Raw genomic sequence first — 21,566 nt, 5'->3', positions numbered from 1 at the left:
AAAATGCAAAAAAGAAAAAAAGAAAAAAAACTTAGTAGTATACAAGTAGTGTATAATAAAATTTATATAAATCTATGTAGAATGTCATAATCTGGAGTATCATCAAACTCACGTAATAAGTCAGTAATATGTATGTTCTTTAACTCCATTGCAGTTATCCATAATTGTCTTTTCTCTTCAGTTGTAGGATCATGGTCAAAGAAATATTGTAATAGCATAGTCATTGCCTTTGCTATGAAATTAGGAAAGCTTTTGCCTTGTTTTGATTTAGAAGTTGAATAATCCCTTTTGACACAAGACTCGTAGAGTTTAAAGAACAGCGATACTGTCTCGGTGAATTTATTTTGAACATCATTAAAAGTCATAATCATTTCAATAATTCCATTCAACCGTGGCCAATATGCTGTAGGGAAATTATCTGGTTTTTCAAGTATGTCCAACATCTCAACCATAACTTGAGGACCATCAATAGTACCAAATTCAAATGATTGTGTTATAAATTTCAACACATCGTAATGTCTTTCAGAATATATGCTTTTAATGAAATAAAAATATGGAATTCTTACTCTTCCAAAAGCTTGCTTTTCCACTGTTTCAAATCCTTCATTGTATACAATGTAATTATCATGGAGTTTAATATATTGTTCACTAATCGACCAAAAGAATCCTTCAGTAGGGAAATTTTCATCATTATAGATTTTAATCTCTGGATTTGTTTCATCTTCCAATTCATCAGAAACTGAATCAACTATGCAATTTAAATTTTCGTATGTTATTCGTGGCACTGGCTCATCATTAGACAATTCTTCTATACTTTTTTTTAAATTCAATCCTAATTCTTTGAATTTGAATCGCAAGAATTTTAATCTCAGTTTTTGTAAGAGTAATATCTCTTGTTTAGATTTAATTGGCATGTAAACATTATCCTTTTTGTATCGTCTTTGGTTTAATGTTTTTAATAGTCGAGTCGATATGAATTTAAAATTCAAAATGTCCACTGTTAGAACCTCATGGTTGAAGATAAATGCATCTAGTGATTGTCTGATAATGTTTAAATTATCTACTAATCTTTGAAAAGTATGGCTCCGATTAAAATTGGGGAATTTCTCTTTGAGTTGTTTAATTTGATTATCATAATAATCTAGTTTCATATCTATTACTTCCATATCAATTCTTTCATTGAGATCATAAAGGAAATAATCTTTGACTATTCTTTCAAATAATGTAAAATTATACCATGAGTCACTAGAAGTATTATTACCCGTGAAATAAAGTATTGAATGTAGTCTTTTGTTAACTAATGGTAAAGTATTATCATAAGGTCCAATATATGCAAATATCTTGTGTAGTATTTCAATTGGTAATGAGTCTAATGTAAAATGATCTGAAGGCATCTCTTGTTGTGATGATGGAATGAATGTTCCTTTTGATTCAGTAAGCTTCATTAGCTTAGATGGCTTTTTAGGTGATAGTAAATCATTTCGTTTAGCCTTTCTTTTATTTAGAGGTTTTCCTGGATTGATAAATCCCATCTTAGGTATAGCATTTCTTGTAGAAAGCAAGGGGTTCAGATGCTTTCATCTTTTTTTTTTTTTTTGAGTTGTAATCTCCGATAGTGATGAGGTTGCGATAGTTGTACACAAAAATGCTACAGTTTCATCAAAGTGGAAAATAAATATTGGAATTCCTTCTACATAAACTATGGAATCGGCAAAAATTAAATAAATATATATATAAATAAAAAAAATAAACTAAAAGTCATACAAGGTTTCATCTCAAATGAAGTTTCTTTAAATGTTTACATTCTTTTTAAACTTTAGCTTTGGTATCTTTGAATTGATCTTCAGTAACACCTTTACCCATAGCAGCAGTAGAGGTGACACCACCACTGACCATTCTCAACAAACCATCAATATAGTTAGCACCAGACCATTTTTGATGTTTAACAACTTCAACACCCTTTTCAATTTCTGGTTGTTGAACAGTTTGACCATAAGCTCTCATGCCAATTTGAGAGTATTGGTTAGCAAAGTCATCAACAGCCAAAGCAGTTGTGTGCAAACCAGCCAAAGTGATGAATTGCCATACGTAACCCAATTTACCCAATCTCTTGATATAAGTTTCTTGTTCATCGGCTGGCATAGCTTTGTTCCAGTTGAAAGATGGAGACAAGTTGTAAGCCAACCATTGGTCTGGAACAGCAGCTTTAACACCGTCAGCAAATTCTTTAGCTTGGTTGTAGTCTGGCAAAGCAGATTCCATCCAGATTAAATCAGCGTATGGAGCAAAAGCTCTACCTCTCATAACGGCACATTGAGTACCACCTTGGTATCTGTAGTAACCTTCTCTGGCTCTAGCAACATCCCAGTTGAAGTAAATATCTTTACCAGTCAATTCTTTGGCCAATTTCTTAGCTTCTTTGTGAGAAGTACAGGACAATGGGTTAACTTTGTCGGTGAATTGTTTAATCAAAGCTTCTTTATTGGAGTAGTTACCAGCCTTGATTTCATCAATGACAGCTTCGTGGAACAATTTCAAGCCAGCTTTCTTGGTCCATTCAGTTTCAATAGCAGCCAATTCGTCACCGTAGATACCTTTAGCTTCAGCTTCAGACATCAAAGCAGACAAATCACCAGCTTCTGGGTTGGTAGCACCAATGATAAAGTAGTGGTCTCTGTGATCAATAGTGGAGGTAATCAAAGTAGCAGCTTCAGAATCGGTTCTGGCAACTGCCAACAAGTTAGAACCAAAGATATCAGCAGAAGCTCTGATAGCAACCAATCTGTTAATGTGTTCTTGAACTGGAACCAAAACTTTACCAGCCATGTGACCACATTTCTTGGTACCTGGAGCTTGATCTTCAATGTGGATACCAGCAGCACCTCTTTCAATGAACAATTTGGTCAATTTAATGATGGCAGTAATACCACCATGACCAGTATCGGCATCAGCAATGATTGGTCTTAAGAAATCAATGTATGGAGTCTTGGCTCTTTCTTCTTTGGTCATGTTCAATCTTTCTTCTCTTTGTTTTCTGTCGTGGAACAATTGGGCAAACCACAAGTGTTCAACCTTGTTTGGAACAGTGTCCATAGGGTAATCGGCTAAATCTGGGGATGGTTCGTTAGAAGTAGAAGCAGTAGAAGAACATTGCCAACCGGAAACATAGATCGAGTCCAAGTATTTGGCCATTTGAGCAACGTGGATTGGGTCCAAAGCACCAAATGTGAAAGAAACGGACTTTTCAGCATCGTGTTGTTCCAATAATTTGAACAATTTGTCGGCTTGTTGGGAAGATGGGTAACTAATCTTTAAGGAACCTCTCTTCTTAGCAATATCTTCAGCAGAATAGATTCTCTTGGTCTTTCTCCATCTTGGTTCAGACCACCATTTTTTAATTTCAGCAACTTCTTTTTGGAAGTCAGCGTCTTCTTGGTTAACGTCGATTTTTGTGTAAGCCATGGTTAAATAAATATTACTATTAAGTTGTTGTAGATGAACAATTATAGAATAATAAAGATAGAAAAGAAGAAAAGAAAAAGAGTAAATGTAAAAAAAAAGAAAATTTAGAAGAAAGGAAAAAGTACCGATATTTATAGATTGTAAAAACAAACTATGTCGACATTAAAACAAAACTTATCACGACTCATTTTTCCTTGTTCATTTTCCTTTTTTTTCACATTGTAGTTAATTTAGTTTCAGCATAATTATGTGAGTGTGATGAAAAATAAATTTCACAATACTAGGACGACTCATTTTTTTTCCCCAGATTTTTTTTTTCTTTGTGCGTTCCACTGATCCTAAATTACACACTCATTTTTTTTTCTGTTTCTTTAACTACTATACTTTCGGATAGATGGATAATTTTCTTTTTTTTTTCACCAACAAAATAAGTCATCTTTTAAGTAAGTTTTATCGGACTTAAACCAAAGGGTACTAATTAGGAGTCAGCTAAAGAAGTACTCTGTTGTACCTTATAATATTACATCTTTTGTTGTTACTGTGAATACAAGTTAAGTAGGGTTAAGTAAATAATTAATCCCCTGGGTATTACTCTACCCAACAATATCATATGATTCATGAATCATTTGAAAGGGCAAATATGATAACCATAATGCCGGTGCCGAAATCGAAATATTGTATAAAACTCCGAGGTTTAAAGCAAAAATGCAAAAATAAAAAAAAAAAGAAAGAAACTGACCCACAATGGAAAACTCGAACTATTTTTATTTGTTATTACTTAGTCAAACACCGTTGGATATTTCCAAATTAGGAAAGTTGTGCGGTGAACTAGTTGTCTCTATTTTTTCTCGCGCTTTCTTATTGGGTTTTGTTCATCCACGCAATTTGTTTTTTTTTTTGTACTTCAATTAATTTTTCTGGGGTCAAATGGATGAAGAAATAGGGGGGGTCATTGATGATCAATAGACAATTCAACATAAACCTTGATTTATAGAAACTATGATGGTAAGCGTTTGTAAACCATTACCTACCCATGTATAAGATCATTCCGTAAATTAGTAAGACATACTTTGGTGTTGATCGGTATTATTGTAAATTTTCCGGGGAAATTTGATACTGATAGTACACCTCCGACAATGATTTTGTGAATTGTTCTTTTTTTCTAAACTATTGCTTTTTTGGCAATGATGATTCACAGTCATCACTATTATGTCATACCAAATATTCGGAGCTATACTTTAAAATTAGATTATCTATTAAGCGATGATTCCTAATTACTCTTACATTTTATTATATCTCGGAGTTCTTTTTCTTCGTTTATTGTTCTCTCTCTCTTAGTCATATATATACGTCTATATTCCATCACTTCGATTATTTCTTTGCTTTCTTTGATTTGTCCTGTTGGTCTGTCTTTTTTCTTTTCCTCACTGATCCGGACAAATCATTCACAACTGGTTTGTCATTCTTCTTCTTAACCATGGATTGAAGGTTGTTAACTATAGCAGCACCAACATTTTGGGTATTACTACTACCACCACTTGAAGCTTCTTCTCCCAATATACCTTTAATGATATCCAATTGTTGATTCTTGAGTTCTTCAGAAGGATCCTTTAACAAATCTCTGTATTTCTCCTTCATTTCATCAATCATTTCTTGGTTATCCTTCTTCTTGTCGGCTTCACTTTCTTTGGCATTTCTTCTTTCCAAGGCTTCAATGGCTAATTTCATTTGCTCAGCGGATTTCTTTCTCAGCTCCATATCATCCGATTGAAATTCTAATGCTAACGCCAATTTATAATGTGCTTCTGTAATCAAAGATGATGTATCAGGATACAATTCTAATCTTAATTCTAGACTCTTTTTCAAATCTTCGGCAGCTTGGTTGAAATTTTCAGCCTCTAATGAAACCTCACCCAAAATATCATAAGTTTCAGATAATTTCCTTACTGTAACAATATATTCGTTTTCCGTTTCTTCTGTATCTTTGGATAAATATGGCGGTTTCAAATCCCCTTTATCTAATGACTTAACCTTATTTTCAAACAAAGATCTAGCCAAGTCCAACAATTCCCATGCAATTTCAAAATCACTTTGATTTTCACCTTCATCTTCTTCGCCTTCTCCAGATGCCAATTGAGGACCTTCTTGCTCTTCTTCTTGTTGTTGTTGTTCCTCTTCCTCATCACCATCTGCATAGAATTGAAACTTGTCATCATCCTTTTCGTCTTCCTTGTCATTTTGTTTGTCACCAACATCCTTGGTACTGTCACCTGTTTCTTCTTCTAAATCTTGTCCAGCAGATGGGTTTCCTCCAAAAACTTCTGATTTACTAACACCACTCTGGAAAACTGCCTTACCATATAACAACAACAAGTCACCATCTTCGTTACCATCATGGGTTTCAGAAAATTTTGCACATGCATCACCATATTTCTCAGCAGCAAGATCAAAATCCTTAGCGGAATAAGCTCTAGAACCGTCAGATATTAATTTAGATATTTCTGTTGAATATGTTGTCATTGTATTTGTCTAGTTGTCTAGGTTGAGATGAAGTGCAACTCTAGGTTTTGTTATTTTTTTTTTTTTTTTTTTGACTTTTTTTTTCCACGACGTTCCTTGTGGATTTTGTTGCTGGCGAGTAAGCACGCGAATGTGGATAAAATTACTTGTAGAATCAAGAACGAATGGCTTTCTAGTGACTACATCAGTAAGTCAATGGTGTATGAAAAACAAGTATTGATGAACTGTTGGTAATCCTGCTCTGAATACAACATTTGTACATTCAGTAGAATCACGTGCATTAGGTCAATATCAATATTCTTGATGGCTCAATTATGTTAAAAATATTACGCGCCCAAGAGACGCGATCATATGCGGCGTTCACCAATATTACCACATTAGTAGGTTAGGACTATCAACAAATGAAGCAACGTATCAGTATGTTCAAAAATGATGTATCCTAATCGACAAGCTTTAGATGATATTTTAAGTGCACTCTGGATGAAATTCATGTAATGGTTACCTAGTTTTATGTAATTTTTTATTTTCTCAAAGTATTTCGTATCAAATTTGTTTAAAAATTAGATGAAATCAACAATGTGTACAGTCAATATGAGTATGTTAAACAAATCTAAATGACGTCATACAATAGACACCCCAATATCTATTCTGTTTTTATATTTCTAAAGTACAACATCTATATGTCTATCTATATTGATCTCTCTTTCCAAGAACGAGATATGAAAATCCCTTGCTGCTAAAACACCCTTTTCAAATATACCTTCTGCAGCTTTCATATCTTCAGCAACAGTAACATGAACATCTGGTCTTAACGATTGTACGAAGGAACATTTCTTTGTATAATATTCAACCAAACCATGTTCTTTAATCACATCAGCATGAATAACAATCTTATTATAGTCGTTCAAGAGCCCTGCTTGAGACAACTTTGCAAATCTGTCTTCGTTTAATAGACAATTGTTAATTACAAAATTCAAAAATGCTGGAGCTGTATTTCTCATAAATGATGTGAATGCAGTTAATTCAAATTCTTTAATACCTGATTTCAGTTTATCATGAAACGATCTTAAACCTACACTTGCAATACATCTATTCAAGACGTCATTAGTGAGTTCAAACTCTTCATCGGCAAAAACAATACCAGCATTAGACAATTGACCAAGATCAAATACAGAGTAGTACCTTTCAGGAATGTCATTACTAAACGCCTGAGTCACGTTAATTGACTCCTTTGTCAAATCTCGCTTGTACCCATCTTTGTCAAATAGATCTTCAAAAATTTCGTCTTTACCAAGTAACAAATAAATACAAATCTCATCATCCACTCCTATAGCCAAGTCCAGTAATATTGATTGATTATTCTTTATTCTTGGGGTTTTAATAATGCCAAACTTATAGCGTGGTTTATTGTACGACGCATTGATGAGGTTCAGGAGATTTTCAAATCTTGATGATGATCCTTTCTTGTGTATCCAAGAATATGGTAATGCAATAACTTCAAACGACATGTATGTTTAAAGAAAGAATAAAATGAACGTTGGGACCACTGGGGTACGTCATATTCGGTCGACAACGACAACAGAAAAAGTAAAACTGTAATCCGATTACAGTCGTCAGTTACAGAGAATGACTCAAAAGAAAAAAACAAAAACCTTGATTGTGTATGTAAGACTCAATTGACTCGCAATTACTAAATTAGGATAAGGAATTGAATCAACTTACTTGGTGAAAGAATTCCACCAATTAAATAACTGATTGAACAACACAATTTATCCTTCCATATCTAATTGATATTCGAGATTCGGGCTAAGAAATCATAGAATTGCAATTGTCTAAATTGAAGTTTACTTATAGTTTCAATTAGTTTTGCTCCTGCGTAAAGAGAGGGCGAGTCTGAACAAAAAAAAACACACACACACACACACAGACACATAAACGATCGTTCCTCTCAATAACTCGTGCTCGTTTGTCCTTGTCGTTTGCAACGAGAACCATTTCAACTGTCTAGAACTGGATTTTGTGGATTTGAAGATCGTCTTTATTAGAACAGAATTCCACTGTTCTGATTTTTTTTCTTTTCTTTTTGGGTCCCCCCGTTTCTTTAGTTGTTTGTGTCCAACTCTTGTTTCTTGGCTGTAACTTTAGCCTCATTGTTGTAGACGTAGAAAGTTGCCAAATCCATAGACAAACAACAAACCAAGAAAGAGAATAAACCGGTATTAGACTTGTGGTATCTGAATCACAAAAACCAGGAACACCCAACAATCAGAATATGGTTATGTGATTGGAAGCTGACTTGTAACAATTTCCGATATCGAAAAGATCAATACACGTCTAAAAATAAATTATCTGAACGTGTTCTTCTTTACTCAAATTAAAAAAAGTCACGTAAACACGTATAGACGTGTACGGACCTAAAGAAAAACAAGTTATAGATTTCCTAAAACCCTAGAATTGTAAACAATTGATTTGTAATCTGATTTGATGGTCAAACCTTCTCCGATATTAGGATCATAGAATGAGAATGAGAACAACAACAACAACAACAACAACAACAGAAACACAATTAGATTGATCTAATTAAAGAGAAGGCGCACTAACAAAGTGATTGAGAATTTACAATAGAGTAGCTATGTTGCCATGTTGAAAGTAAGTATATAGTAGATTAGAGAAGGCGGAGGAATGTTGTTTAAGTAAATAAGGATGCAAAGAAAGCGTTAAGAGGAGATAGAATGCAACCAAAAAAAATTGAGAACTTGTACACTACCATACTCCTGTTTGGTAAGCATCAACGTAATCACAATAACTTCATAACCACATATTTCTGACATCAGCATATTTTCCCTCTTTTTTTTTTTATCTCTGTCTTACTCTTTGTTCTTTTTTTATTTTTGCTGTGAGAACCTCTATAGTTTTATGATGCGATTATTGAACTTGTCCCACCCATCCCCTCTCTAATCCTCTCCTGTTGTTGTTGCTGCTCCTCTTATTTCAATAGTCCTTCAATACGAATTTCCGTGTGATTACATTAAAAATATGGAAAAACCAACAACAAAAAGTGAGAAGAATTGAGATGTTAAATGACATGTAGTACTTCAACTTAGTAAGGTACTGAGTAAGCATGAAATGAGGAGAATGCTAATTTAACAACCCAGCTAAAAAAAATCTTAGTAAACAATATCTCAGCGCCATCTCATTTTCTTTCTTTTTTGGCATTTCCGAATTTTTGATTTTACTAAGAGCATACATACAGAATTGTACAACTCTGCCCAAAGAAAAAAAAAAAAATAGATTTTTGATTTTTTGTAAATCGCATGATTTCTATTTTGTGTAATCATCTCTGGTCAACTGGCAACTGAGGTTCTTAACAGAAAAAAAAAAGTACGCCTAACACACTTACCGTTGTATAGGCCCACAATTATTTTATCTTTTTTTTTTGTTCCACTTTTATTATGGATTTCGCAATTCGTAACTAAAATTAAAAATCAATATAAATAATACCCCTACTTCCCACTCCATCTCTCAGTTTTTTTTTTTGTTATAATTCTACTTCCTCTTCTTCTTTTCTTTCTTTATCTTATCATTCATACTCCGACTTTACAGTTTAACTTTTTATAACAATTACAACTTCCAAATGTACTCAATCTATATGAAACCAACTCCGTTCCACTCCAGATCATCAGCTGCTTTACTATTAGGTTACTTGGCCATTTCAACCACAGTCCCATTCTTATTATCCTACAAAGAAACAAACACAGCTAATGACAATAGTATAAAGGGCACCATTTCTGCTAGATCTTTATTCACCAAGATATAAATATTCCTTATCATCATAATCTGTTTTCACAGTCAAGTTCATTCTCCGAGAGGTTTTTAGTTGCTTTTTATTTTGTTTCCTTACAATAGTATTATGTTTTTTTTTTGGGTATAATCTTTATTTTGGTGTTTTAGGGTAAGTTATCTTTACGTTGTTGTTTTTATTAGTATCATGCAACCTGTTTCAATTTGATCTGGCACAATGATTTCATGGTCAATCCCAGTTTTGCATTGGTTACGTTTTGGGCTTTTTTTTATTTTATTTTTATTATTCGTTTACTGTTATTTTCTTTCATTAATGTTCATACATCAAACTATTCATTTACTTAGATTGTCTTTTATTTTATCTAATTTTAAAATAAAAATATATATATTAATCTTTACAATTTCAAAGTCATAGCCTGTTTTTCCTTCGATGCAGTGAAGTCTCCTTATTCTTGCTTGTAATTTTATGCATTAAGACAAGTTTGTACTGCCAAATTCGGCACAAACCGGTTGGAGTTTTTCCACACTTTTACAAGGGAAAAAAAAAATAAGTCGAGAACGTCCTCTGACCCGACAATAGTGGAGAACGAGAAAAACTCCGACGGTATCCCTTTGGAATCAATTGAGAAAGGTGAGAATTAATAGGGAGACTGATTGATGTGTGTGTGTTTGCTCACCCATACACTTTCACCGATTGGCTAGTTCCATCTATTGATAGGAAGTTAAACAAGACAATAATGATCGCCAGTTATTGTTCTGTATGGTTGCAAAGTATATTTGTGTGTATGAAGTGTAATGGCAACCAAGACCGAAGACAAGAAACGAGAAAGCATAAATTAAGAAACATTCTTTAAAGAAGGATACACGCATAATGTTCTCCGCCTTTACTGTTCAATGTATGTATTTATACATTCAATTAGTACAATATACATTGAATCTAATTTCATCTTTAAAATTCCTCCCTTTAATCAGATTGATCATCAACACCATAAGTATTGAATTCTCTTATGCAAGACTTTGTTCCCCGTTCATCAAAGGCGGATCATGCTAGTAAAAAGAATATTTTACACATCAATTGCACATCATGTACAACCAGTGAATTACAACTGTCTACCTTATTGTTGTTTTAATTTAATTTAGTTCTAAATTAGAATAAGTACTATTTACATGCCAATTATAGAAACTCCACCTCCTATTTACTAGCTTGCTTTTTCCAAGGAGCATCCTTGAAAATACTCTTGATATCTTGTAATCCATTGACAATCTTAAACATGGCGTCTTTTTGTTCAAGGCTCAAATCTGGATTAAGGTTGATATTGTGAAGGGTTTTATCGGCCAATTCGGATTTTTCACCAGCAATTTCCAAATCCTTCTTTTGACCCAAGGCAATAGTTTGAATTCTTTCTTTTAAGACATCTTGATCTGGGTTGATTTTCCAGTTCTTCTGCAATATGTACTTGTTTTTGCTTTCACGTGCAGCTTGAGCAATAACCTCTTTTGGTAACAAGTATGGATACTTAGAATCATCTAAAGTCAATTTGGCAATAGAGGCCAATCTACCACTGACAGTTGAGTTGATACTTGGGACTTTACCATAGAAGAAATCTTCAGCAACAATCTTTGGTGACAATGGTGTGGCTGACACTTCTTTTGAATGGATTGGTTTGGCAACTGTTGGTTTACGGATTTCCAGTTTAGCACCTGGACCTCTAGCTACTTTTCTTGGAGAAGACTTTCTAAATGAAGGTCCATTAGTTCCACTACTTCTGTTATTGATTCGTGGAGCGAAGCGGGGTTCTTCTTTGCTGCTCTTCTTTTGGGAGAACGCTGGAGCGACTCTGTCACTAGTTTCAAAACTTCTTCTTGGTCTGTTGTTAACGGCTTCACGGTTGCTCGCTTCTTGGTCTTTTTGGAATCGATTACGAAAAGTCTTTTCACTTTTAGGTTGTGATTCTTCATTAGAAGTAGTTTGTTTCTCTACTGCTTCATTTTCACCAGAAGCTCTTTTTGGAAGTCTTCTAACGGATGCAGCGTTTTGATGACTTACTTTCTTAAGTCTATTATGAGCTTGTTGAGCTTGTTGTTTCAATTTGTCACTTTCTTGTTTTCTTTTTAATTCAGCAGCTTTCAAGGTGACTTGATCGATTTTTTTGAAAAGTTCACCAATGTTCAACTCACTATTGTTTCCATTGTTTGATGAGTTTAATCTGACAAATTGCCTTCTAGATCCAGCAACTATTACTCTTTTAGCAGTTGAACCCAACATCTTGTATATGTAAACAAAAGTTTCGATACCCAATTAAAGGAATGACAGTGATTTGCTGAAAATTTTTCGGTGGAACTTTTTCTAAGATTTTTTTTTTTTCTCCTTTCTCTTCCTCCCTCTCTTTGTCTTGCGTCTTACAAGGTCAATAGATTAGATCAACAATTGACTATACGTAGATACACCTAGTGTTCTTTCTACAAGAGAAAATAATCAAATTGATGTTCATCAGTCTACCTATAATCAATTGGTGATATTTCTTTATATTTCTGTAATCGGCATTTATTGAAGTAAATTTGTATACACTTTGATAACAATTCAAACGTTTTTTTCTCCTTCTTCTTTTTCTTTTTACAATATAAGCTAGCAGCTTGTAAGAAACACAATTGATCGATAACTTACTCTGGTTTTCCACCACAACTGCTTTACTATGTCCATACAAATTGAACACTTTTTCAAAATTAATTTCCCGGCCACGGTTCCTGCCTCAGGTTTTTTTTATATTATTACCGTTTAGATTTTTCTTTGTGGGCATTACCAACACTCGCGCACGTGACTGGTTTTTCTCTTGGCCAATCAAATCGCGAGCGAGGGAATAGTTCGGTGAAGTGCCAATGAAAATTGAGAATCAGACACACTGGGCGCACACAAATTTTTCTTTAGAATTTTTTTCAACATAAAATTTATATAACTTCCTCTTCTTTTTCCCTTTTTCTTCTCTTCACAACTTCTATTTATCCCGAACACCAATAAAAAGAAGAAATTATAGAACAATGTTGTCAGCTCGTCCTATTTTACGTACTGCTGCTCGTTCAGCTGCTGTTGCTGCTAGATCATCATTAAGAGTTGTATGTATTCATTTACTTTGATTGATACTATAATGATTAATTCTGAAATTGAATAGCAATAGTGGGGGGACATATAACTAAAAGCTCAAATAGAAAAACATGATTTCAAGAGCAATTGAATGGAAATGACTAGTACTTACCAATCAATTGATTACTGATGATTGGTGAATAGTTTTTTTTTATCCTGGTTAACATTTCATAATAACCTTGATTAACAAAAGTTGTTGGCCCAGAGAAATCGAAAATTGCTTCAATTAAGTTTAATTATTCAACAGCAATGATTTCAAATACTAACAGTTACAATTATAGGCTCGTCCAACTTTATTAACTGCTCAAAGATTTGCCTCTGCTAAGGCTGCTCCAACTGAAGTTTCTTCAATCTTGGAAGACAGAATTAGAGGTGTTTCTGATGAAGCTAACTTAAACGAAACCGGTAGAGTTTTATCCGTTGGGTATGTATACACTTATCAATTGATTAAGATTAATAGTTGTTTACCACCGTCTGTTGTTTGCTGTGAACTGGTTGTCACATTGAAAAATTTTTGTTCAATTTTTATTGGATGAACTTTTTTTTTTCTGTGTGCGTGTGCCAACACAATACTAACGCGGACTGTGGATCAACACCACCCCTATTGATAAACAACAATAATTACTAACTTGTTAATTAATTTAGTGATGGTATTGCTCGTATTTACGGTTTAAACAACATTCAAGCCGAAGAATTGGTTGAATTCTCTTCCGGTGCTAAAGGTATGGCTTTGAACTTGGAAGCTGACCAAGTCGGGGTTGTCTTGTTCGGTTCTGATAGATTAGTCAAAGAAGGTGAAACCGTTAAGAGAACTGGTCAAATTGTCTCTGTCCCAGTTGGTCCAGAATTATTGGGTAGAGTTGTTGACGGTTTGGGTAACGCCATTGATGGTAAAGGTCCAATCAAGGCTGCTGCCTACTCCAGAGCTCAAGTTAAAGCTCCAGGTATCTTGCCAAGAAGATCCGTCCACGAACCAATGCAAACTGGTTTGAAATCCGTTGATGCTTTGGTCCCAATTGGTAGAGGTCAAAGAGAATTGATCATTGGTGATCGTCAAACTGGTAAGACCGCTGTCGCTTTGGACGCCATCTTGAACCAAAAGAGATGGAACAACGGTACTGATGAAAAGAAGAAATTGTACTGTGTCTACGTTGCCGTTGGTCAAAAGAGATCCACTGTTGCTCAATTGGTCCAAACCTTGGAACAAAATGATGCTCTTAAATACTCCGTCATTGTTGCTGCTACTGCTTCTGAAGCCGCTCCATTGCAATATATTGCTCCTTTCACTGCTTGTGCTATCGGTGAATGGTTCAGAGACAACGGTAAACACGCTTTGATTGTCTACGATGATTTGTCCAAACAAGCCGTCGCCTACCGTCAATTGTCTTTGTTGTTGAGAAGACCACCAGGTAGAGAAGCTTACCCGGGTGATGTTTTCTACTTACATTCTAGATTATTAGAAAGAGCTGCTAAGATGTCCGATGCTTACGGTGCTGGTTCTTTGACCGCTTTGCCAGTCATTGAAACCCAAGGTGGTGATGTCTCTGCTTATATTCCAACCAATGTTATTTCCATTACCGATGGTCAAATTTTCTTGGAAGCTGAATTGTTCTACAAAGGTATCAGACCAGCTATTAACGTCGGTTTGTCCGTCTCCCGTGTCGGTTCTGCTGCTCAAGTTAAAGCTATGAAACAAGTTGCTGGTTCTTTGAAATTGTTCTTGGCTCAATACAGAGAAGTTGCTGCTTTCGCCCAATTCGGTTCTGATTTGGATGCTTCTACTAAACAAACCTTGAACAGAGGTGAAAGATTGACCCAATTATTGAAACAAAAGCAATACCACCCATTGGCTGCTGAAGAACAAGTTCCATTGATTTTCGCTGGTGTTAACGGTTTCTTGGACAACATTGCTCTTGACAGAATTGGTGAATTCGAAGAAGCTTTCTTGGGTCATTTGAAATCTAACGAAGCTGGTATCTTGGAAGCCATCAAGACTAAAGGTGAATTATCTAAAGATGAATTGGAACACTTGAGAAAAGTCACTGAAGAATTCGTTTCTACTTTCTAAATGTGATTTCTCAAGAGAAAATAGGAAACGATAATTTAGCATTTGATGATTAAGTTCTTTTATTGTCTTCATTTTATTTGTTTTTTAGATAAGTGCTGCGATATCTCAAGCAATGATCAGTTTTAAAAAAGAAAAAATCAAAATATTATATATATATTTATAAATAAATATTCTTCTATTATTATTAAAAAGATAAGAATGATTGCAAAACGATTACGAAATAACGGAAAGCTTGTAGGAAGGAAAGATGTTCTAAAGATTATATGTATGTTCACAGAGTTTGTTTGGAAGGAGGAGCGGTGATATTTTTAATTTTTCATTTTTTTTTGTCGTTGGATTAGTTTTCTTTTTTTTTTGTCGTGTAATTTCCTTGAAATCTTAAAACCATATTACCTGGCAAGAAGGGGAAAAGAGATAGAAAGAACACATCACAAGTTTACATTGTTGCACATATGATACAACTCGTCTAACTAACTACGATATAGTAAAAAAAAAAACAAGGAGAGATCAGTTGAACAAGGTGTACTTTAATGTATATGCAAAATGTAAGGAATGAAGAGCCAGAACCAAAAGGGAAGAAAAAATTTTGTGGTCTTTTTTTTTTTGGTTTGGTTTTTGCATTTTGTTCTACTGTGACACGAGAATGAAAATTTTAATTTCCCGTGTTAACAATACCACTGGGTTATAATTTAGCATTCCATTAAAAATTTTTTTGGGTTCTTTTCAACTTCATTATTTCCTTTTTTTTTATTTCTTGTTCTTCATAATATATTCTATTTATTTATTCATTAAATTTCCTAATCGTGATAAATTCGAATTCGGAGTGAAAATAGTATTTTATTTATGGCACCAACTGCAGTAGCTGATCGAAGAATCAGAAGAAAAGCAAAGAAAAACTCCAATCTCGCTAACATGTCAGATAATATCGAAACATCATCAGGGGCAGAGACTCCAGAAGTTGTAGACGAACAAGAATTTGAAAATGATTTGGATTATTTATTAACAAATAAAGAGAAAACTGAAGGTGAATTGGTTTACACAAGCACTGAAGAAAACAAATCTAATGAGATTGTCATTCAAGATTCATTTCAAGACAAGGCACTGAATAAGAAAAAACAAAATGGTCAACTGACATCCAAGAAACCAAAAAAGTTCACTGTTGCCGATATAACTAAAGACATGGAAGATCTTGATTTCTCAAGTGATGAAGATGAAGATCATCAAAACGTTAAAAAGGAAGACAAATCCAATCCAAAGGCAGCAGATAAGAAGACAAAAAACAAATTGAATAAGAAAAAAAGTGAACGTAGTATTAATAAATCAAAATCGGATTCAAGGAAGAAGAATGAGTTGAGAAAATCTAAATCCACTGGTAATATAAAACCAAAGGTTGATACTAGAGACATAAAGAAAGATTTGATTGATACAAGTCTCGAAGGAAAGGATGTTGCAAAAGCCGCCGAGCAGAAACATCAAAAACCAGAAAAAAACAAAAAGTCCAAGAAGCCAAAATCTAATAAAAAGACTAAACCAACCAATACAAAAAACGAAAATGAGACCAAGTCAGAGGAGGATAAGGGCAATTCTAGTCCAAACTCACCAACACCCGAAGTTTCACAAGATTTAGATGAATCAGAACCAGGTGATGTTACAATTGATAACGACAATGAACAACCGGAAGAAACTGAAGAAGAAATCCTTAGACGTAAACTCAAAAATAAAAAGAGAAAAGATAGAAGAAAGAAACGCGCTGCTTTGCTTAAAGAAGGTGCTGCAGATACTCAAGAAGTCGAAGCTGCTGATACCACCAATGATCACTCTAAAGAAAGTACACCAGAAGTTTCACCAGAAGTTGACAACAGTAACCCATTTAGTATAAAGTTGAGATCAGTTAAGAGTACCACCAACAAGAAATATTCCGAAAACCTTCCAGAAGTGCAACCGATAAAGACAATTATTGGTATGTCTCATCAGCAAATTCTTCATTCTGATTTATCTGATGTGAAAATCAAAACTTTAATGACATCTTCATCTATTTCCAAATATGCTGCTAATTCAGTCAAGTTTGTTACTACACACGCAGAAGACTTATTTGGTGATTTTGAGAAAAAGAAGATCTTTTTAACTTTGTGTATTAATGTTGCACTTTATGAATCTTTGGGATTTAAGAAAACTGTCAAGATTTATCCTAATGTTTTAGAACTATTTGGAGGATATGATGAAATCAATTTAGAAAAAACTCGTACCAAATTAACTCCATCAAAGAAAGATATCCATCAAAATAATTTGGATTATTCTGTATTGTCATATTTTGGTCATATATTAATTTGGGCAGCACATCAACAACGTCAAGGGAAAGTTCCAATTTTCACAGAAAAATTTGATATTACATTAACTAACAATGAAGTACGCTCCAAACTTGGTGGATATCATTTATGGGATAAATTGTTTAGAGAATTAAAAGGAATGAATTCTAAAAGATGGAAACATGTCATTAAGTTCAGAAATGCTTTTCAATATGAAGAAGATCAATTTATGATTATTCTTAGATTCATGTCAATTGATGATAATATTCCTTAATGAGATTAATTGTGAAATCTAAATTGAATTCCCAAACTGTTGAATAGTTTATATATTTCTAACCTAATAATTATACATTGATTGTCAAGAAGTAAATAATTTCTGTGGTAAAATAAAGGAGATAAGAATATTAATGATATATATGGTTGGGAAATGTTGTTCTTTTTGGTGTAATCTGGATTTTTTTTTTTTTTTTTAGCCTAGTTGGGTTTACATTAGTTTTACAACCATCGAAATCAGAACTGCATATGTTATTATCATGTAGTGATGTTTTTTTTTTCTTTTTATAATTGTAGTATACCCATTATCACTAAGGCACTATTACTCAACATCATACAGTAGTTCTGATTCCACAAAATCAATTCAAATAATATCAATAAATGCTGTATAATATCGTGCATTAAAATAAACTGTATATATTTGTTAACTCAGAATTCACTTTTCTTTTGTTTTAGTCTTGTTGGACTTTGGCATAGTTTGGAGGTCTCAATCTTCTATTCAAATATTGGACAAGCCAAACTGGGAATAAGGAAATCACCAATATTACACCAACTTGCCAAATATATGCGAATGAACTAACATATGCAAGGTCAAAGTATTCCAGCAAGAATGGAATTGAACCAATATATGCTAAGAATGTGATAATAATAGTGCTGGCCATGATTTTATTCCATTTATTAATAGAAATGGCAACCATAATTAACTCATTGTATACCAAACATGAAAATGACAAAGCAACCATCGTGGTAAACTTGTCTGCCAAAAGGGTCTGTAGTTGTTGTGAAATTAATTGAATGGCACATCCTTGATACAATGAAATAAACACCCACATAAAGAAAGTCTTGTAAGATAATGACCTACCCAAAGTTAACTCTTTATATAACTCTGGATACAATTTTGTTAAATGCTCATCAATATCACAATCTAAAGTAAGGGAGAAAACTGGAGCCATTGTATAAAATGTTGAATAACCAACCATCAACCAACCTTGATATAATGCCAATGGTTCAAACTTGGATGCAATAGAATAGACAGCCTGGGCAACAGAAATCAACAAACCACGATGAATGATAAATTGTCCCAACTTGGCTGAACGTTTGTAAGAATTTCTACCGTGCCATAACAATAATTTTGACAAGTAACAGAATTGATCAATACTAAAATCAGCAGCCAAAGAAGCTTGTTTACCTTCTTTACCAACTATACCTACCCCCACATCTGCACATTGAATCATACTCACATCATTACCACCATCACCAATACAACAAACTCTCTTACCAGTCATTTTTCTAATTGCCATAGCGACATCAGCCTTTTGTTGTGGAGAGCAACGACAGGCAATAACAGCTGGTAATTTAATTGCAACTTCAAAAAATTCATCATTAAAATGTTTCATATAGGTAGCTAATGATTCACCATCGATCAATAAGCACGCATTGGTATTAATTCTCAAATATTCCAATTGATTCATGGCCATATCTGGATGCACAAGTTTCGTAATTTGATGCACATACTGACCACGAGAAATTAATCTAGCACTAATAGACACACACTTGGCTGTTTCAACTTTATCACCAGTTAACATCCAGATTTTTATACCGGCATTTCTCAACAATTCAATAGAAGTTTTGACATCTTTTTGTAATCTATCTTCAACACCAGTTAACCCAAGCAATTCTAAATCTTGTTCCAAATAATAACTCATAACTTTTTGCATGTTGCTATCTCTATCATGCATAGCTAAAGAAGCTTGTTTGTAGTTGTCAACAAAGTCATCATACATTTTATTGCTCAATTTCTTTCTTCCAATAACCAATGTACGTAAACCTTCTCTTGCCATGTTACCAGTTTCTTCATCTAACCAATCATTAGAACTAACAATAGTGGACATAACAGTATCAGCCCCCTTCTCCATAAACCAAATATCTTCTCTATTCTTATCTTTAACAATAATCCCCATACGTTTAGTTTCCGAACTAAAAGGGAAATTGTACAAAATTTCAAATTCTAAAATTTGATTACTGGAAACGTGTAACAAAGAAATAGAATGTCTATCACGTTTAAACAATCTCAATCCAACCAGTTCACAAAATTTAACAATGGCAATTTCATCAGGGGATGCTGCTTGGTAAGTAACCTCTCCAAATGCGCTAATACCATCACCATTACCATCATCATCATCGTATGTAGGAGTAACATTATGACATAATGCCAATGTTAAAACCAACTCACAAACACGAGATCCCAAGTCTCTCTTTTTTTGCCCTGAATCCAAACATTTCAATAAGCTTTTCACATAATCTGAAACGATATCCATGGATTCTCCAGCATAGCTGACAGTACCCAAGTGCAATTTTTTCAACTCCATCTCATTTTGGGTCAACGTACCAGTTTTATCACTAAGCAAGTACTCAATTCTACCCAAATCTTCCGGAATTGTTGATGTACGAACAATAGTCCCTGGAATAGCAGCATCGTTTTGAATCTGAGATGCATAAACTGATTTTGCTAAATCTAAATTAACTCTCAAGGACACCGGAATAATCGTGGAAAAAAGAATCAAGAATCGCATTATATCGACATACCAAGTACTCTTTAATGGAAACCCATGTGCCAAAACTAAAACGACTGATAATACAAAAACTACAGCACACAAAATCTTAGAGATTCTGTTGATCTCCAACTCCAATAATCCCACCTTGACACCACTTTTAGTAGTATTCATCAGCTGTCTTGTTTCAATACCAGTATAGACAACCATACCTATGGCGGTACCAGATGCTAACACAGTGTTGGCCCACAAAGTTTGATCGATGGTTAATGCGAATGCTTCATTGTTTGCATTTGGAGAGGCTGATCCAGTTGCAGAAGGAGACGAATAAATCAATTGCCCGTTAAAACTATGGATCGATTTTGACGGATTGCCGACTATTACTGCCACAGAATTAATAAGTTGTGTTACGCTTTGCAACGCTTGCGTAGCACTGGATGCTATTCTCAATTTCCAATCTGTTTCCCCATCCAATTGATCCGTTTTGATAAACACCTCACCAGTATTTTCTGAAGATTGTAGTAAAATCATATCGGCAGGTATACGCACATCTTTATGTAATCTCACTAAATCGCCTACTCGTAATCCCATAGCTGGTACAAGTTTGGTTTCAACAGTTAGGGAGTCGGCAGTACTTCTATTTAAAACTTCATATAGCTCATGATTTTGTTCCTTATCCCTTCGGCGTCTTTGAATATCATCACCAGCCTCCTTCATCATAGTAACAGTCAACACAAATGCCAATGGAACAATATAGGACGATAAATAACCAATCCTTAACTGAGGGACTATTTGAGATAATGCAACCACTAGGAAATATAAATTGAAGAAAAATTTAAATTGTTCATATAAAATAATTGGAATAAATGTAATTGGATTATACTTTGCATTGGAAATAGCATTACTTGGGTATACATTATTTGCTTTGAGATTAGTTGTTTTTGCCGAGATATAGCGCTCATCTGACACTTGAGAAAAATTGGAGCCACCTGCTTGCTTTAATCTGTCCTGATCTAACTCTCTTTTAGCATTATGGAAAAATTGTACCGATTTTCTGATTAATCTTTTGAATTTAGATGAAAAAGATCTTGCCGCCAAGTTTAGTGATGAACTTGACGAGGAAAGTGAGTGGCTGTGTGAGTTGGAATAGATATTTTGGTTATTAATCAAAGGAACATTGTCATCATGGCCATCTATACTACTATCCGAACGTAATGTTGTTAGTGGAATTGCTGATATAGATCCTTGTGAGTTACTTCGGGATCCATGGGACTTGGTGCCATTGGAATGCTTGAATAAGTTACTGGTGGCACTATTTAGTGCACGATCTAAGGAACTATCCAAATCATCAAAAGAATCCCTGTCATCAAAAGAATACGGAGTGGGCGAGGTCATCTTTATATATGAATGCTTTCCACAACAGGATTGGTATTTCTAAATAATTG

The 21,566-nt window shown here is 34.1% G+C and overlaps 8 protein-coding genes across 8 annotated transcripts; 2 read left to right on the top strand and 6 right to left on the bottom strand. All coding sequences in view use genetic code 12, as the record gives it.

The window, feature by feature from the left end:
* Positions 1 to 62: 62 nt before the first annotated feature.
* Positions 63 to 1,532, bottom strand: CTRG_04703 (uncharacterized protein; the record flags this gene model as incomplete). Its single annotated transcript, XM_002550359.1, has 1 exon — positions 63 to 1,532. One exon carries the CDS (start codon positions 1,530 to 1,532, stop codon positions 63 to 65), a length of 1,470 nt encoding a protein of 489 aa, XP_002550405.1.
* A 277-nt stretch (positions 1,533 to 1,809) lies between these two features.
* On the bottom strand, positions 1,810 to 3,462 carry ICL1 (isocitrate lyase 1; the record flags this gene model as incomplete). The annotated part of the gene is made up of 1 exon (XM_002550358.1): positions 1,810 to 3,462. One exon carries the CDS (start codon positions 3,460 to 3,462, stop codon positions 1,810 to 1,812), a length of 1,653 nt encoding a protein of 550 aa, XP_002550404.1.
* A 1,371-nt stretch (positions 3,463 to 4,833) lies between these two features.
* CTRG_04701 (uncharacterized protein) lies at positions 4,834 to 5,982 on the bottom strand (the record flags this gene model as incomplete). Its single annotated transcript, XM_002550357.1, has 1 exon — positions 4,834 to 5,982. One exon carries the CDS (start codon positions 5,980 to 5,982, stop codon positions 4,834 to 4,836), a length of 1,149 nt encoding a protein of 382 aa, XP_002550403.1.
* Positions 5,983 to 6,644: 662 nt separating this feature from the next.
* On the bottom strand, positions 6,645 to 7,490 carry CTRG_04700 (uncharacterized protein; the record flags this gene model as incomplete). Its single annotated transcript, XM_002550356.1, has 1 exon — positions 6,645 to 7,490. One exon carries the CDS (start codon positions 7,488 to 7,490, stop codon positions 6,645 to 6,647), a length of 846 nt encoding a protein of 281 aa, XP_002550402.1.
* A 3,485-nt stretch (positions 7,491 to 10,975) lies between these two features.
* On the bottom strand, positions 10,976 to 12,049 carry CTRG_04699 (uncharacterized protein; the record flags this gene model as incomplete). The annotated part of the gene is made up of 1 exon (XM_002550355.1): positions 10,976 to 12,049. The coding sequence occupies one exon, from the start codon at positions 12,047 to 12,049 to the stop codon at positions 10,976 to 10,978; it is 1,074 nt and encodes a 357-aa protein (XP_002550401.1).
* Positions 12,050 to 13,646: 1,597 nt separating this feature from the next.
* ATP1 (F1F0 ATP synthase subunit alpha) lies at positions 13,647 to 14,990 on the top strand (the record flags this gene model as incomplete). Its single annotated transcript, XM_002550354.1, has 1 exon — positions 13,647 to 14,990. The coding sequence occupies one exon, from the start codon at positions 13,647 to 13,649 to the stop codon at positions 14,988 to 14,990; it is 1,344 nt and encodes a 447-aa protein (XP_002550400.1).
* An 843-nt stretch (positions 14,991 to 15,833) lies between these two features.
* Positions 15,834 to 17,570, top strand: CTRG_04697 (uncharacterized protein; the record flags this gene model as incomplete). The annotated part of the gene is made up of 1 exon (XM_002550353.1): positions 15,834 to 17,570. One exon carries the CDS (start codon positions 15,834 to 15,836, stop codon positions 17,568 to 17,570), a length of 1,737 nt encoding a protein of 578 aa, XP_002550399.1.
* A 451-nt stretch (positions 17,571 to 18,021) lies between these two features.
* Positions 18,022 to 21,516, bottom strand: CTRG_04696 (putative aminophospholipid-translocating P4-type ATPase; the record flags this gene model as incomplete). The annotated part of the gene is made up of 1 exon (XM_002550352.1): positions 18,022 to 21,516. The coding sequence occupies one exon, from the start codon at positions 21,514 to 21,516 to the stop codon at positions 18,022 to 18,024; it is 3,495 nt and encodes a 1,164-aa protein (XP_002550398.1).
* Positions 21,517 to 21,566: the final 50 nt, after the last annotated feature.

The sequence above is a fragment of the Candida tropicalis genome (genome assembly GCF_000006335.3).
Source record: "Candida tropicalis MYA-3404 genomic scaffold supercont3.6, whole genome shotgun sequence".
NCBI lineage: Eukaryota > Fungi > Ascomycota > Pichiomycetes > Serinales > Debaryomycetaceae > Candida > Candida tropicalis.
Note: the sequence above shows the minus strand (reverse complement) of the source record. Positions and strands in the feature narration are given on the sequence as shown.